The sequence below is a fragment of the Oncorhynchus kisutch genome, linkage group LG8, assembly GCF_002021735.2.
Source record: "Oncorhynchus kisutch isolate 150728-3 linkage group LG8, Okis_V2, whole genome shotgun sequence".
Taxonomy (NCBI): Eukaryota; Metazoa; Chordata; class Actinopteri; order Salmoniformes; family Salmonidae; genus Oncorhynchus; species Oncorhynchus kisutch.
In genome coordinates, this window is record NC_034181.2 from 55,935,818 (window position 1) to 55,954,022 (window position 18,205).

The window sequence follows — 18,205 nt, forward strand, 5'->3', positions numbered from 1 at the left end:
TTCTATCTCTGACTTTTATCCATCTCATCTCCTTCTCCATTTCACTCTCTGTGGCTGTATTCCCCTCCTATCTGTTTTCTGTACAGTTTTTGTGCCCTACAGCCGATTGCGGTCAGGTTTGTCAGTTGAATGCAGTAGAGGCAGGCTGTCTACTAAAAACAATGCCCTTTCAAAGTTCAAAGGGTTGTCCATACAGCTCTTGCAGTGGTTACAAAGTGTAAAGGTTTTTGTTTTGTCATGGGCATTAAAAATAACATTTGGAGTGCTTTATACACCGTATCGTATCTGCTATTTATCTTGATAAGACACATTGAGCATAAGCTACAGTAAACTTAATCATTTAAAGTAACTGTCCAGTGTTTCTGGATTTCTTAGAAATTTGACCAATAATTAATTACAATATGAGTGAAATAGTTTTAATTCAATTTTTTTTTTAACATTTTATTAAGTATGTTTAAAAGCAGCTTTTCTTTGTTTGAATTATGTGGGCATACCCCAACAACAGAATGGTGTCGTAGTATACAAGTCATTAAAACCAGTGTAGACCACTGATTGGCCAGCTCAATGAGCCAACATGATGAAATAACAGGCATTTTTTTAAACTGACTTTGAGGTGGGGGTTTTTTCCCCTCCAATTTATGCTTTGGCCACAAATACAAGTATGGGATGAGTTAACAACATGATTCGGGTACGGGTTAACAGAATATTACTTTTCAAAGTAAGATTTTCACTGGACAGTTAGGCCTACTTTAACCTGGTGTGGAGAAGGAAGGAGAGAAGATGACATAACAATGTGTAACTCTGACTGACATGTTGAACTTCTTTAACATCAGCATATTTCTTCCTCAGAGGCTGTTGTTTTGTTTGCACTATGTAAAGTTAGTATTGACAGTATGTCAAGTAAGCATTCAGTGCTCATGCTGAGATGTCTGGCATGCCAGTTTAGGCTACACAGTATTGGCATTTATGCAACTTCACCATGTAAATGTCTATTTTATTTCCTTTTGCCTTTTCCCCTCTAATTATTTGAATTTACAAAAAAATAGAATATTTAAATTTTGACATAGAGGAGGAAATTGAGGAAGGTTTGTAGAAATCTTTATTTGGATATTTTTTTTGAGTGAATAGACTTTCATTCTAAATTTGTATTTGTCTGTCTGTGGACTGTCATGTTGATGTAAGTTAGGCAATAGGTGGATATTGAGGACCCCGTTTTCAATGTTCCCAATCCCACATGGTTGCCTGATTTGTTATGGGAACATTTGTGTGAGAACATAAGAAATGCATGTGTTAAACTCAATAACCTCACGCTGTGTCAGACAGCTGCCATAGCAACAACATTTGTTTCTTTTTTCCTTTTGATGGTGATTTTGTTTTGTCTTGACTGTTCAGATGACAGCCCGGCTAGTACCCCGGGTAGCCCGGGTCCAGACAGTCCGGGTATGTTATTGTCTGGTGTGGTAGTTTGTTTTGCCCTACAACTAGCTCCATCTTTGACCCTTATTTGATCCTACCTGAGTCCATATTACTCAGGTTGCATACTAGGAGATATACCTGTATTTCCATGTATATCCATATCCTTCCCTCTGTTTCCTTGTTATTCCTCTCTGTTTGGTGGGAGTCTGATGCGCTATGATGCACACATTTATAGACGACAGATCTCTTAATTTGCATACATATTTTATGTGGCATTTTCACATTTGGTGTTTTTTTCTCTTGGTTTCCCAGCAGGGTTGGGCTCAAGTCCGTTTTCAATTCCTCTCAATGTTTGAGGATGAATTGACATTCAGTTCCTGAATGTCAAATTACCCATTGCTTTCGATGAGGATTTTTCATTTCATCGATTTGAAGTACAATTGATTACCCACGTGGACTGGAATTGAAATTAAACTGACACCTGATCTCCTTGCTCTGTGCGGTCTGTTACCTTGCTCGCTCGCTTGTTCGGTGGCTCTCCATTGTTCTTGTGTGTTCTCCGTCTGAGGTCTCTGTGGTCTGAGAGCCCATAAACTCGCTCTCTTCTGGACGTAGACACTTAAAATTGGCAAATGCTTTCTCCCACCCCTAGATGGTCTAAAAAGATATAGTGGTCCTAACAATCACCACATGTAGGATTGGTCATGAAATTTAATGGCTATAACCTTTTGAGATGAAGTCCCAACATTTCTTTGTAAGAAATGTCCTTCCCCCTTCCTTGGTCTCCCTCGTTCTTTCTTTTTCTCGTTTTTATTTTCTGCACTCTTTGTGCTCTCTGTCAATGTGTTGCTGTGCATGTGTGTTGTGGGTTGATGTTCAGACTGGTTCGGTCTGGGCCGGTGTCCCTCTCTGTCCCTCTTTCCACTTCTCTGCACTAATTCTGGGTTTTGTGTCCAGTATTTGGACTAAATTCTCTAATGGAGATAATTACAGAGGCCGGTCCGGTGAGTGGAGAAGGTGGGTTCCGCCCTTTAAAACTGCGTGGGCTGCATGCTTCTCCTAGCCAGTCAACTACATCTCCCAGCATCCTCCTCGCTCTCCCTCTCATTCCTGTCACCTGACGTGCACCATCGAGAGATCATACATCGAGTCGGTCCTGTTGTCTTTCACCATCCATAGTGACTGTTCCCCCAATCACTAACCTTTGCCGAGTCACTCCACCCATCCACACGTCTTTGCGTTAGTTTGAGTTGGGCCCTCACGATCTTAGCTTGTTAGAAGCTCTGCATCCCATATTGACAATTGTGAAGATGATGCCATTCATTATTTTATTTTTTGTGCCAATCTAAGTCTCTGCATTCCACAGTATTGTATGGGACCTGACAAGATGTTGATTCGAGTTGGTCAACATCAGCTTTCCCATTATTCTTCAAGCCAAGCAAGAAGCTATATTGGCTTGTTTGGCCACCTCTTTGGTCTCACACATACACACCTAGACCTCCCATCACCTTGCCAGTGGAGGCAGGCCTTAGCCAATCAAAACTGCTACCCTGTAGGTAAGGCATGACATCATTCTTCCAGTGCTGGCAGTTAGTTTTAAACACTGTTTCATTGTTAATTGAATTAAGGAGTGCGGTCTCGCAGCACCAAGAGTGCTGTTCTGTCTTACTTCCTAAACTCATAGTCACCGGTTTTGATTGGAGTTGTCATTGGACACTTAGCTGGCTTTGCGGTTACTGAGCATCTGTACCAGTACCACAGTGATCAAATGGAATGGAATTGTTTGAAGTGCTTTGATGCATGTTGTACGACTTATGGACGATGCTTCGGAAAATGTGGGGCAAAATGGCTTCGTTGTCAGGTGAGGTCTTTGGTAACATGCGGTGATAGAGCCTACAATCATGCCTATGTAATGCCATGGTAAAATTGGATATACCGGTAACAGCCGTTGTCTGTTTATGACAAGGACCCAATGCATATTTGGTGGATGTATTTATTTGTATCCTCACATTCAAGGCATTACCTTTAGCTTAAATGTTCAAAGTGTCAAACAGGCTACCCCCGGGGCAAAAACTGGTTGAATGAACGTTGTTTCCACGTCATAAAAAAAAAGTGATGCTGAATCACTGTGGAAAACTGATTGGATTTGCAAAAAGTCATCAACGTAAGGGAATACATTTTTTTGTTGGTGTTGATTCTCTTTAGTTGACAACTTAACCAAATGTAAATCAAAAATAGACGTTGAACTGAGGTCTGTCCAGTGGGTAAGCTATGTAGGCGCAACAATATTATAATCAGTTTGATAATAATATTGTTCACAGGCCAAATCTCTGCAGGGGATCCACCATACTGTTGTATGCCATGGCACTGTGTGTTCATGTGTCTGTCAAACTGTACAAGGTGACTAACAGTATGAACACTACAGTGTGGAGCGTTCCGTTAGCCATGTGTATGTGTGTGTGATTGTTGACCCATCTGTATTTTTTTTGTTCTTTTTCTGCATGACACACAACTTGTCTCCCGCTCCAATCTGATCTCGCCTCTGTTCTCTGCCAATGTGTGATGCCCAAACACAGCGCCATATTGACTCCTTCTGTGTGGTGTCCCAGTTGATCTGTCCCTCACCTTTTTAGTGTCTGAATATGAAACCTGTAGCTCAGCTAGTCATTAGTTAGTGTCCCCGCCACTGAAAATGTATGTGTGTGAGTGTGTCCTTTCATGTATGCAGGATGTGTCCCATCTTTGTCTGTTAGCATTTGATGTGGTTTTCTAATTAGTACATTGTAGACTGTGATTTAGGGGCTTTGTAGTGAAGTATATAAGCTCCTCCTGTATCAAGTCGGCTAGTATTTCTGTTTGTATGTCCCCGACTTGTCGTTGGTTATGGTTTTGTGTTTTCCATGGTATTTACTATGTTCTATATGACTCCTGCAGGAGGTGCCCGCGGTCCCCCCAGGGCGCTTGTTGACCAGAAGTCGTCGGTCATTAAGCACAGTCCCACGGTCAAGAGAGAGTCCCCTTCGCCCCAGGGTCGTGCCAACAACACCAGGTAACAGACCTCTATGAGACTGTATTACCAGGACTTTGCTGTCATGGCATTCTTTGACAACTCACGCTGACTGCCATATTTGAATTAGTTTACCACCTTCATGGCATAATGTCTTCATGGTATCCGGTTGGCCATCAAAAAACAAAAGCTGGTTGTCATAAACTTTCTTGCCAATATAATGTCAAATGACAGACCTGGATAGGTGATATATCAATCCTCTTTAGGAGAAGGGTTGTCTAACTTAAGAGTGATGTATACAACAAAGGGGAGTGTGATCTGAGTGACTGAACCAGAGCTGGGTCTTTCCCAGTGAGAACCAGCAGTTCCTGAAGGAGGTGGTGCAGAGCGTGCTGGAGGGCCAAGGCGTGGGCTGGCTCAACATGAAGAAGGTACGCCGCCTGCTGGAGAACGAGCAGCTGCGCGTCTTCGTGCTGAGCAAGCTGAACCGTGCCGTCCAGTCTGAGGAGGATGTCAGGCAGGAGGTCATCCGTGATGTGGTGAGTGTAGAAAGGAATTGTGCAAGAGAGGGGGAGAGAAGATGTAATTGTGTTTTTAACCTTGATTTTGAATTAAAGCTGAATAACACCTTTCAATTAAACCGTGCGTGTGTGTTCTACTCTTCAGGAGATTGGCAGGAAGGTTTACAAGGGCATGTTAGACATACTGAAGTGCACCGTTTCTAGTCTGGAACACTCGTACACCAATGCCGGGCTTGGAGGCATGGCCAGCATCTTCGTTCTGCTGGAAATCGCACGCACCCACTACCAAACCAAAGGTAACGTTCAGAAAACCTATAGTCAACTGAAAGTGTCAACATTTTCTCTCAAAGGACACATTTAATCAGCATGTCATGCCCCCTCCCAAACGATGACTTAACTATTTCCTCTGGAAAAAATGAAAGTTACTGATGCTTTATTCTTGTTTGAAACAAAAGAAGTGCTTAACAGCGTTTCATACACTCCACTTAAAGGCAACGCAAGTAGTGGATAGGAAAAGGAGTGCTTAACAGCGTTTCATACACTCCACTTAAAGGCAACGCAAGTAGTGGATAGGAAAAGGAGTGCTTAACAGCGTTTCATACACTCCACTTAAAGGCAACGCAAGTAGTGGATAGGAAAAGGAGTGCTTAACAGCGTTTCATACACTCCACTTAAAGGCAACGCAAGTAGTGGATAGGAAAAGGAGTGCAATCTGGATCATTTCTGGTTCCAGACTTTTTGTCTTTTTCTTTTATCAACTCATCTGAAAAGTAAGCAATATGTTTTTACAGAAGTGAGTTCAGGTTTAATCTCTGAGTCAGTACCGCCAAAGCATCATTTTTAGGTGACCTTTGCAGTTTAATTAAGCATTCACTGAGCGAATTACAACTAGGGATGTGACAAACGATAAAAAATACAAATAAAACATTTCATAAAAATTCAACTCAAATTCACAATGCAGCTTTGCTACTGCCAGCAACGGGTTGGGTCTCGGTGCATCCCTTTTAGATGGGTAAGCATTGCACATCTACTTCCATTACTGTACCTCAATTACACCTTGCAAAGTTTACATTTCCTTCCTCACGTAACTTCTTAAAATATTGCAATACAGGACTTCGCTGCTTGCCTTTCTCTGCCATTTTTCCAACTGTTAACGACGATGACATACTGTTGGAGCATCGACTCCAAAATAATTGATTCTTGTCGACTCCCATTTCTAAGTGCTAAGATTGGATTCTGCTCGGAATCACTCCTAAAATTTGGATTAATTGCTGTACTTACGAGAATACACTCACATATTTCATAGCTAGCTAGCAAGGGACAGAGGGAGGGGAGGGGCACAGTACAGGCATGTCGGTCACCAGGCAGGCAGACAGAACCGTGCACTAGGCCTACCTATCGGCAATCAGAAGCTGCATCTCGCAATTTCTTGGCCTACAATGTCTCGCAACTTCAGTAAAGCAGGGCCTATCATCAATGAATAAACTAGAATATTCTACACGCAACAGACTGGAGACTGAACACATGTAATCATTAGTCTAAATAGTTGCAAAACATTTTGCATCTTCTTAGGGATCAAATCCCGCTAACGGGATCGATTTGACAACATCCGGTGACATGGCAGAGTGCCAAATTCGAATTAAATTATTAGAAATATTTTACTTTAATACAATTTACTTTCAAGTGCAATACACCAAATTAAAGCTTTATTTCTTGTTAATCCAGCCACTGTGTCAGATTTCAAAAAAGGCTTTACAGCGAAAGCAAACCATGCTATTATCTGAGGACAGCACCCCATCAAACAAACACATGACAATCATATTTCAACCCGCCAGGCGTGACACAAAACTCAGAAATAACGATATATTTCATGCCTTACCTTTGAAGAGCTTCTTCTGTTGGCACTCCAATATGTCCCATAAACATCACAAATGGTCCTTTTGTTCGATAAATTCCATCGTTATATCTCCAAAATGTTCATTTATTTGGCGCGTTTGATTCAGAAAAACACTGGTTCCTACACGCCTGACATTCTCTAATAAGTTACCTGTAAACTTTGTCCAAACATTTCAAACAACTTTCCTCATCCAGCTTTAGGTATTTTTTTTTAAAGTAAATAATCAATAAAATTTAAGACGGGATAAACTGCGTTCAATAGCGAATAAAATGAAAGTGGAGCGAGCTTCAGGTCGCGCGCCCAACAACAACAGTACACTTGGCTATCCACCCAGGAAATGGCTACTTCTTCATTACTCAAAGGAAAAACATCAACCAATTTCTAAAGACTGTTGAAATCTAGTGGAAGCAATAGGAACTGCAACCAAGTGCCTTAGAAATCTGGATCCACATAGAAAATTCATTGAAACACTGTCACCTCTACAACAACAAAATCCTGGATGGTTTGTCCTCTGGGTTTCGCCTGCCAAATAAGTTCTGTTATACTCACAGACATTATTCAAACACTTTCAGAAACTGTTTCAGAGTGTTTTCTATCCAAATATACTAATAATATGCATATCCTAGCTTCTGGGCCTGAGTAGCAGGCAGTTTACTTTGGGCACACTTTTCATCCGGACGTGAAAATACCGCCCCCTAGCCTAGAGATGTTAAACAAGTTTCTATTGGACAAATGCAAGTAGCTCCCTACCTTTTTTGTTCCGTTTAAGAAACGTTTTGCAGTATGGGCATAATGAATACGCCACAGGCATCCAGAAAAAAATGTGTGCATAGACTGGTTGGTTGTTTAGCAACAATGGCGATGCATGCGCAACTATGGGGCAAAACAGACTGGGTTGGCTTAGATTGTTAACATGTAAACTATATTTCGTCTCCAATGTTTATTGAAAACAAACACATTTGCACAATGAGCACTTTTTGTCTCTCAAATACATCTTTACAGTTGTTGATTAGCTAGCTTGTGAATTATTGCCATATTAGCATTGACATGAAATCAGTCAAATTACCTCAGAACAAGACCTGGTATCAAGAACAAGATGAAACTAGCTGAAATGTGTCACTTACGATTCCCCACATGGCAGTTTCTTGTCAGTGTTGGTAGCCATCTGGCCATCCAGAATCACAACTCACAGACTTCTGCCCAGCTTATGTATGCACATCATTTTCTTAATGTTAAAGATCCCAATTTCGTTTTAGCGCTTGAACGTTCACACCCCTACAAAACAACCGTCTATTCTAACCTTCAAACCTCCTACTGCAGATCTACACTGTTTCTTTATTCTCTCGCTACTATCTCTTTCCCTTCTTCCCTATTCTTCTCCCTTTTCCCCCCTTGGTGGCCCCAGTAGACCCAGAGAAGCACAAAAGGAGCCCCAGTGACTCTGCAAGCAGTCCGGGCAGCAAGGACAGCCCGTCTGCCCGCATGGAGGGCACCAGGCCCCCGGTGCTCCTCCTCGTTCCCCGTCTCCAACTGCCGCACCCCACCTCGGGGGGAAAAGACACCCACCACTTTGACACCCGGAGTCTGAACGAGGAGAATTTTATTGCCTCCATTGGTGTGTAGCCCACCCCATTCCCCCTTGCATGCGCTCTGAGAGCACCCCTTGCCCCCCTGCTCACCAGTCTAAACCCTACCCTACCCCTTGACCCACCTCTCTCCAACCAGGCAACAAGGGGAGTGCTTTCCCCTTAGAAAAAGGGCCCCTTATGATATTCCATCCACTTTGACCCACACCACTGATGTGCGCCCAATGGGTCAGCATTTAAAGCTGTAAAACTCTGAAATATATTTGGAACATAAATACACTATGCTGGTTTGCCGTAATATTTGTACACAGGTTGCATATTTGCACATCATGCAACTCCAACCAAATTTGACAAATAACCACATTTGAATTCCAGATCTGGCCTTGGATAATATGTTGCTATGTGTGTGAGATTGGAACAGCTTTGAGCGGTGTAGGCGTGTGTGAAATATTGCATTGAGTCTCCCCGGCCTGGATGTGTTATGTGTTCCTCCCACCCTCTGAATGTTGAGTGCCCCTGTTTGCCACCTTGTGGAGTCCTCCTTTGTTTGCCTCCTAGCACCTTGACTGTGCATGTCTTTCGTTTTCTGTTGTCTTCTCGAAACTCCAAATCTGCAGTACCGTGCTAAGGAGTCTGACCACCTGTCTCTGCCTTTACTGCAGGTTTCCTTAAAGCGTGCCGTACAAGTAGAAGTTCTCTCAGCTCTAGCATGGAGGGTGGAGCGTCACTCCCCAGTAAACAGGCCCAAGGAAGAGACAAATGTCATGCTCACCGTTAGCAAGCCACAGTTGGCATTTAGTTTAGTGATAGGGCTAATTTAACACTGACCATCGTGGAAAAGGAGTGAAGCATTGCTTCTCCTTTCGACCACCATTCTACTATCTCAAATGTTGCTTTGGGTCTGTATACAGGGGACAGATTCACCCAACTCCCTCAATCTCCCTACCTACCAACCTACCCTCACTTCACCAGCCCCTTTTCTCTCTTTGGGAAGATGCAGCTTCAATTCTACAGAATGTCTTTTTGAGACTTGCACCCCTGCTTCTGCAACAGCTCCATTCAACCTGCTGGCTAGCCGGCCGGCCACTCCGTCCCCATTCCATGCCCTTCACCAAGCCCTGCTGCCTCTGTCACACTGGTTCTGGAGAGCCACACACTGCTAGCCAATAAGTTAACGCCTCGGTCACAGAACCATTTTCAAGGAACCCCAGAATTCTCCCTTGTGTGGTTCTCCAGGACCATGGTCCAGGAGTGTTGGGTGTCTTGTAATGTTATACCTCAGTAGCAGTAACTGGCAATGGATCAAACTCTGCATACAGATAATTATGTCATAGTGTTCCATATTGCCAAGCTGAAATGTGACTACTCTCAGACATTACAAAACATCCTCAATTGTTAAAATAACATATATTTTTTTAATGCTTAATTTTGTTTTATGTTATGGTTTATCTAATGCTCATCCTCCATACCTGCCTACTCAACCAGCTCTCTGACACTCTCTCTGTCTTTCTCTCCTTGCTTGCAATGCATCTTGGGTAGAATTGTGGAGCAGGCACCATGAAAAGGATAAGCAAAAAGCTATGGAAAAACAACAGAGTAAGATATTTTTCACACACAAAAACAGACTGGGGTATTGCACAACTGCCAGCTCTTAACATTTCCATGCCCTTTTCTCCACCTTTTCCCAACCTACCTATGTCGATTAGTCACAAATGATTTACATAGTTAATGTAAGTGATCATGTTGACATGGATAATGATTCTAGGACTTTAGGTCCATAATCTTGATTTGAGGTGTGTACGTAACGTTTTGTAAATTTGGGGTGAATCATGTCTTGATATCAGTGGAATAACTGAGTTACGCTTGCATACCTCAAATCAGGAGTCATAATATAGGGAGTTCCTCTTTCTTTCCATAGAGCTACTCTGTCATATGTTTGCAAACAACTTTTTCCATTCCTATTCACTGAGTTGTGAAATAGTCATTGGAAATGTAGTCTGTCAGACCCATACCTAAATCCCAAACATTCCCTTTTTTCCTGGGCTCTTGAGGTTCTATCAAAGTTAAGTCAGTTGTGGCATTTTAATTTAGCAAATGTGCTTTTCTGGAAAATCACTACATAGCAAGAAGTTAAATTGTACAAAAAAAAACATAACTGAGCCATGAATGAATACACAATAGTTTGTTAGAGTACAAACATCTCTTGCAGGTTTGTTGGCTGCATGACCAAATGTATCACAGAAGTCAAGTCATGGTTACATTTGCATTGAACATTTGTACATTTGCACCATTGTAATTGACTGTACTTTCTTCCAATGTAAAGGTTTGATATCCTGGACTCTTCAAAATGTACAGATTGCAGGCCAGCATTGTTTAATTGTAGTAACATTTTCCTAGAGGTGCATTATGTGAGTCATAACAAGGTGTTTCTGCAACAACTGACTGGTATATTAACAACAGCACTGTTGGTCAATGCTTGTCTAAAAGCAAACTTGTGCAGAAAATGGTCTCCTATTTTGACTGTCCCTCAGTTTGTCTGCATGCCTAACTGCCTGAGTCTGTATGTATTTTTGTAACTTGACCTCTTTTAAATTGGTATCTGCCTTTGTCAATTACAGTTTGATGTACATCTATCAATATTCCTACTGATTTTGCACTCTCCACTTGCCTCTGAATAGTCACATGCTTGGTCTATTGAAATCTGACAGCTGGGTCATGTTCATTAGGGCACACATAACAATGTTTTGCAAAAGAAAACAAATGAGATATGATCTCTCTGTTTTGAGCCATTTTCTTCTGTTTTGGCCTACTGAACATGACTGATTTATTATACATTTCTTTGCTTCCTGAATAGAAAAAAAACAACAGCTGTTGTAACTGTTGTTCATTGAATTCCACAACAAAAAAAGAAAGGCAAGATCCTCTGGCTAAATGAAGTGTCCCTATTGTAGGGCCAGTATCTCCGGTCAATCCCAAAGTGATGGTATTAGAGGTCAGACACACCAATAGCGTTTGCTGGCCGAGAGTACCTTGCACCTCTGAACATAATTTGCGAACCGAGTGCGCACCAATTTTACATGGAGAATCGTGTGAAAAGTGTCGTCATTCAAATCGGAAGACGAACGCTAAATCCACATTCAGTGTGATGTGTTCAAGCCTTTCAATAGCAGTTAGGTCACCAGCCCCCTCCCCCACTTCTCTGCCATTTGCCAATCATGTGACACTCCATACGGGGGCAGTGTGGAAGTGCGCATGGCACCCGTGCTGACAACAACATGTATCCTGTAGGAGCGGAGGGGGCTAAGAAACAGCACCCTGAGCTGACTGACACGGAGGAGAAGAAGTCCCAGATCAGTGCTGACAGTGGCCTCAGTGTCACCTCTGGATCCCAGGTCTGTTCTTTTCCAAAGCCAGCTCTTGTAACTAAGTGAAGAATGCACACGTTGAATCTGACACTTGTTTCACGCCAGTTGTCCCCCAACTCTGGTGCTTGTCTGCTGGTTCTCGTTCTTTTCAAAATGTCAGACCATTTTCCTGTCAAAATGTAACGAGTACTTTTGGGTGTCAGGGAAAATGTATGGAGTAAAAAGTACATTATTTTCTTTACGAATGTAGTAAAGTAAAAGTTGCCATAAATATAAATAGTAAAGTACAGATACCCCAAAAAACAACTTAAGTAGTACTTTACACCACTGTCTGTCTGCTCACCTCTCTTTCTCGGTCTTGCTTTGCAGAAGAGTGACACAGAGTCTGTGACCGGCACTGAACCGCCAGTCCTTACCAGAAGCACCAGCCAGGACTCAGAGGCCAGCACAGTGGTAGGGCGCGGCCAACACAGAGAAACAATCTCAACCCAATCCTTAGCCCCTCTCAACCTTACCTCAGTGAGACTCATCACAAGGCCCGCTTATCCCAAAGCGCAATTTTTATCCTTAGTCTTACAAGGTTTACACTCAAGGTTCTACAGACTCATTTAAGCTCAAGCCATACATCCCCAGTAACACTTATCCCAAACCAGGTTGCTTCCCAATCTTACTAAATTCCGAGCTTGATTCATTTCTAGTCTAGGCTAACTTTTGTCCTACTCATCTCTTGTCTTGCTTTGTCTCAGCCTGGCACAATGGCTGTTGTCAAAACCGTACGTGTAATACTAATCTACCTCTTCCCCAGTGTTTCTTAGCCTTAGTGTAACTCAGTGATCCTCAAAAAAAACCTGTAGTACTGCAGCTCTCCAAGAGCAGGGTTGAGGAGTACTGATCTAACTCTTGTCTCTTTTAGCCTTAGTCAGTGTGAGTTCTCTGTGTCTCAGTATGCCTGATATTCACTCGTCTCCTGACACTTTGACCCCTGACCCCTCCAGATAAGTAACAGCTCAGGGGAGACGCTGGGAGCTGACAGTGACTTGAGTAGCACCGCTGGGGAGGGCTTGGGTGGCAGGCATGCCCCCCATCTCAACCTCTCCAGGGGAACACTGTCCGACAGCGAGGTTGAGACCAACCCGGCCACCAGCTCAGTGTTTGTGAGTGGAAAGTCCTTCCTGGCTGATCACACTGCTTGATTCACCAGTTAATATTAGTGCAACTGTTTTGTTTTTTGGGGTGTTTTTGATAAGTGCAAATGCATTCGCTGCGGAACATGAAGTCTGCCTGTGGATGCCAATCTTGTATATGCAGGAAAATCTTGAAAGTCTTTGGCAAGATGAATTTATCCCATGATTTATGTTTTGTGGTGTTTTCCCAGGGTAAGACCCAAAAGATGAAGCCTGGTGTGAAGGAGGCGAAGGCTAAACTTGTGCCTGTTGTGGCTAAGGGGCCTCCCACCCAGCCCTTGGAAGACATCAGCATGAGGATTTACCTATGTGATGGCCTGCTGGGTACGTTCCAGATGACTGATGTTTTAGAAAGGCTGTGGTTTAACATCTATTCCAGTGCCTTCTTTAGTCTCCCTCTGTTCAACTTTGTGGTAAAAAGTTACAGTAAATATCTAGTAGCCTCAGCGAGATGTTGCATGCACAAAGTAAACAATATCAGGTCAATCTCCGCAACATCAAAGAACGTTGAAGCGCGAGGCTAAACATCTCTGCTGGCTTGCATCGTACTCATCTCACATCTGCGGTGCTGCTCATTGTAATGTCATCTTGCTGAGTGAATCCTTGTATACATACATGCATACATACATACAGTTGGGCAAAAACGTATTTCGTCAGCCACCAATTGTGCAAGTTCTCCCACTTAAAAATATGAGAGAGGCCTGTAATTTTCATCATAGGTACACTTCAACTATGACAGACAAAATTAGGAGAAAAAAAATCCAGAAAATCTTTATTTTTTATTTTTGTGAATTTATTATGGTTTATTATGGTGGAAAATAAGTATTTGGTCAATAACAAACGTTTATCTCAATACTTTGTTATATACCCTTTGTTGGCAATGACAGAGGTCAAACGTTTTCTGTAAGTCTTCACAAGGTTTTCACACACTGTTGCTGGTATTTTGGCCCATTCCTCCATGCAGATCTCCTCTAGAGCAGTGATGTTTTGGGGCTGTTGCTGGGCAACATGGACTTTCAACTCCGTCCAAAGATTTTCTATGGGGTTGAGATCTGGAGACTGGCTAGGCCACTCCAGGACCTTGAAACGCTTCTTACGAAGCCACTCCTTCGTTGCCCGGGCGGTGTGTTTGGGATCATTGTCATGCTGAAAGACCCAGCCACGTTTCATCTTCAATGCCCTTGCTGATGGAAGGAGGTTTTCACTCAAAATCTCACGATACATGGCCCCATTCATTCTTTCCTTTACACAGATCAGTCATCCTGGTCCCTTTGCAGAAAAACAGCCCCAAAGCATGATGTTTCCACCCCCATGCTTCACAGTAGGTATGGTGCTCTTTGGATGCAACTCAGCATTCTTTGTCCTCCAAACACGACGAGTTGAGTTTTTACCAAGAAGTTCTATTTTGGTTTCATCTGACCATATGACATTCTCCCAATCTTCTTCTGGATCATCCAAACGCTCTCTAGCAAACTTCAGACGGGCCTGGACATGTACTGGCTTAAGCAGGGGGACACGTCTGGCACTGCAGGATTTGAGTCCCTAGCGGCGTAATGTGTTACTGAGGGTAGGCTTTGTTACGTTGGTCCCAGCTCTCTGCAGGTCATTCACTAGGTCCCCCTGTGTGGTTCTGGGATTTTTGCTCACTGTTCTTGTGGTCATTTTGATCCCACGAGGTGAGATCTTGCGTGGAGCCCCAGATCGAGGGAGTTATCAGTGGTCTTGTATGTCTTCCATTTCCTAATAATTGCTCCCACAGTTGATTTCTTCAAACCAAGCTGTTTACCTATTGCAGATTCAGTCTTCCCAGCCTGGTGCAGGTCTACAATTTTGTTTCTGGTGTACTTTGACAGCTCTTTGGTCTTGGCCATAGTGGAGTTTGGAGTGTGACTGTTTGAGGTTGTGGACAGGTGTCTTTTATACTGATAACAAGTTCAAACAGGTGCCATTAATACAGGTAACGAGTGGAGGACAGAGGAGCCTCTTAAAGAAGTAGTTACAGGTCTGTGAGAGCCAGAAATCTTGCTTGTTTGTAGGTGACCAAATACTTATTTTCCACCATAATTTGCAAATAAATTCATTAAAAATACTACAATGTGATTTTCTGGATTTTTTTCCTCATTTTGTCTGTCATAGTTGAAGTGTACCTATGATGAAAATTACAGGCCTCTCTCATATTTTTAAGTGGGAGAACTTGCACAATTGGTGGCTGACTAAATACTTTTTTGACCCACTGTACTTGAACTCTGTGAAGCATTTATTTGGGCTGTAGTTTCTGAGGCTGGTAACTCTTAAGGAATTTATCCTCTGCAGCAGAGGTAACTCTGAGTCTTCCTTTCCTGTGGCGGTCCTCATGAGATCCAGTTTCATCATAGCGCTTGATGGTTTTTGAGACTGCACTTGAAGAAACGCTCAAAGTTCTTGACATTTATTTCGGATTGACTGACCTTCATGTCTTAAAGTAATGATGGTTGTTTCTCTTTGCTGATTTGAGCTGTTCTTGCCATAATATGGATTTGGTATTTTATCAAATAGGGCTATCTTCTGTATACCACCCATACCTTGTCACAACAGAACTAATTTGGCTCAAACGTATTAAGAAGGAAATAAATTCCACAAATGAACTTATAACAAGACACACCTGTTAATTGAAATGAATTCCAGGTGACTACCTCATGAAGCTAGTTGAGAGAATGCCAAGAGTGTGCAAAGCTGTCATCAAGGCAATGGGTGGCTACTTTGAAGAATCTCAAATTTAAAATATATTTTGATTTGTTTAACACTTTTGGTTACTACATGATTCCATGTGTTGTTTCATAGTTTTCATGTCTTATCCTACAATATAGAAAATAGTAAAAATAAAGACAAACCCTTGAATGAGTAGGTGTGTCCAAACCTTTGAGTGGTACTGCATATCAATCTGATACGTCTAAATCTTTCTCACTATTTGACTAACACTGCATGAACCGTACTATAAAGTACTGTACTATAAAGCGTGAAGGTAGGTCTTGAGTGAATGAGGTTGGGTATATTTATTTGTGCTTCCACCCCTTCCTCTCTCTCTCTCTCTTCGCTTGGTTTGTCATTAACCCACTCAGCTCTGAGCTTAACCCTCTTTGCTCTGCTGCTCCTCTTCCTCCCTACTGCGTGTCCTGGGAACACCTTGCAGGGCGCGACAAGAGCTCCATGTGGGACCAGCTGGAGGATGCTGCCATGGAAACGTTCTCTCTGAGTAGGGCTGACCTCTTTCACCTTTTGACCTTCTATGTTTGTGCTTGGATGAGATGCCCACCTGTATCGTCTGGTGCTTTGATGTGCTGCTTTGATCTTTACCGCCACTGGGTTTCCCATCACACTGAGTGGTTGGTGTTGTAAACAATGCAGCAGGGCTCCTATGGACAAGTAAACAAGAGATGATGTCTCTTGGTTGACAAAACATTTTCAACAATCACCTGGTCTGGTGTGTGTGTTCGTATGGGTGCGTGTTCGTTTGTGTGGGTGTTTATGTGTGTGCAGTTATGTAAGGTTCTGTGGGATCATGTGTATGTTAATGCACGTCTACTGGTGAGTGTGGGGCGACATGTACAGAAGTTGTCAGTGTGAAGGTGATTTTGACCTGTGGATGATTTTGTAGACTAGTTTTGTGTTTTTTTGTGTGCCCGTGTGATTGTGGTCATGATGTGTTTTTGTGTAAGTGTGTGTCCTTTTGGATACAGATAAGCAGTGAGTGTTGTATTTATGTAGGTAAGGAGCGCTCTACACTGTGGGACCAGGTCCAGTTCTGGGAGGATGCTTACTTGGATGCTGTAATGTTGGAGAGGGAGGGGATGGGTATGGACCAGGGACCTCAAGAGATGATTGACAGGTACAGGTTGCCTATTAGAGTGGATCTGTATTTTTGAAATGACAGCCATCCTTGTATAGCTGTGTTTCCTGTTTAGAGGCTGATGGTTACCACTGTTTCCACAGATACCTGTCACTCGGGGACCACGACCGTAAGCGCCTGGAGGACGATGAGGACAGGCTGCTAGCTACTCTACTGCACAATATGATTGCCTACATGCTAATGGTTAAGGTGGGTCTATCACACACAATGTTTCACTCCGTAACCCCCGTATGTCAACTGTAGTAACTACGAATGTTCAGATAAGTAGTCATCGCATACGACGTCTCTTGCTAAGTTTGTCTGTACGTCCTTCTCTGTCTGGCCAGGTGAACAAGAATGACATCAGGAAGAAGGTGAGGCGTCTGATGGGGAAGTCCCACATCGGCCTTAGCCACAGCCAGGAGATCAACGAGTGTCTGGACAAACTGGCTAATTTGGTAAGAAAGAACCAATGATTCTCTCTCTTCAATAAAATAGGAGCCACTAAGGCAGTCAACTGTTCTACCAAGTGGCATAAAGATTCAACGTTTTATGTGGTCCTTCGAGCCAGATCCTTTTATGCAACACATGTTTTTAGTGTGTGAGAATATCAGTGTTGCTGATATTTGTTTAACCCTCTAGAGTCTAAGCCCTGTCTAAGCCGGGGATGAAACATTTGATTTGGCCATTATTGCTTTTAGCCCATAGAAAAGCGTTGAATAACAGATTCAATACATGGAACAACAATACCCCCCCCAAAAAAATTCCCCCCAAAGGAAATTCTTTCCTATATAAGAAAGATCAGGAAATTTATTATTTTTTATTTATTTTTTGCATGTATTTAACCCCTTATTCAAGGCAATTAACAATCTCCATATATACTTCCATTGATAAAAAAAAAAAACTGATACCAGGGACCTTCAGATGAGTCTTGAGGCCTTGTGGGCATCCTAGAGCAAAACAACCAACATGTTTGTGAGAGACTCGCCTTTCCACAGAGAGGGGTCATATTACTGTGTAGCCCAAACTGTTCGGAGGCTACAGACAGAAGTTGGCAGAAGGGGATGTATCAACTTCGTAGAGCAAAACGGAGAACACCATCGGGTTCATGAGTCATAATAGTTTTATAGGCCAAACCATTCAGATGCTACAGACGTTTTTCTGAGAAGACTGATTTTCTGGATATCGCATGGTCTGACAAACACCGTTCTTCTAATTCTGCCACCTTTCACCACAGATGTGGAAGGGCGATCTCGGCGGATGCGGTGGATTGAGACGCTGCCCATGCAAAAAAGAAAACAACAACATATCTCTAGCTTAAACAGATTGACATAATAAATAAATCCCCATCAAAATTAATTAGA

The 18,205-nt window shown here is 42.6% G+C and overlaps 1 protein-coding gene across 30 annotated transcripts in view; it reads left to right on the forward strand.

Annotated features, from left to right (window-relative positions):
• LOC109895542 (MAP kinase-activating death domain protein) overlaps nucleotides 1-18,205 on the forward strand; it is a 74,831-nt gene that overhangs the window by 41,402 nt on the left and 15,224 nt on the right. For 9 of the 30 annotated variants that reach the window (XM_031830625.1, XM_031830630.1, XM_031830640.1 and 6 more), the window contains 13 exons: nucleotides 4,351-4,465; nucleotides 4,776-4,962; nucleotides 5,090-5,240; nucleotides 8,247-8,456; nucleotides 9,967-10,023; nucleotides 11,716-11,819; nucleotides 12,162-12,245; nucleotides 12,788-12,946; nucleotides 13,168-13,300; nucleotides 16,146-16,208; nucleotides 16,721-16,841; nucleotides 16,946-17,051; nucleotides 17,189-17,299. In XM_031830625.1, the coding sequence (XP_031686485.1) occupies nucleotides 4,351-4,465; nucleotides 4,776-4,962; nucleotides 5,090-5,240; nucleotides 8,247-8,456; nucleotides 9,967-10,023; nucleotides 11,716-11,819; nucleotides 12,162-12,245; nucleotides 12,788-12,946; nucleotides 13,168-13,300; nucleotides 16,146-16,208; nucleotides 16,721-16,841; nucleotides 16,946-17,051; nucleotides 17,189-17,299 (1,601 nt within the window). The remainder of the gene's footprint in view (nucleotides 1-4,350; nucleotides 4,466-4,775; nucleotides 4,963-5,089; nucleotides 5,241-8,246; nucleotides 8,457-9,966; nucleotides 10,024-11,715; nucleotides 11,820-12,161; nucleotides 12,246-12,787; nucleotides 12,947-13,167; nucleotides 13,301-16,145; nucleotides 16,209-16,720; nucleotides 16,842-16,945; nucleotides 17,052-17,188; nucleotides 17,300-18,205) is intronic. The other 21 variants (XM_031830632.1, XM_031830638.1, XM_031830644.1 and 18 more) reach the window with 10 other exon arrangements.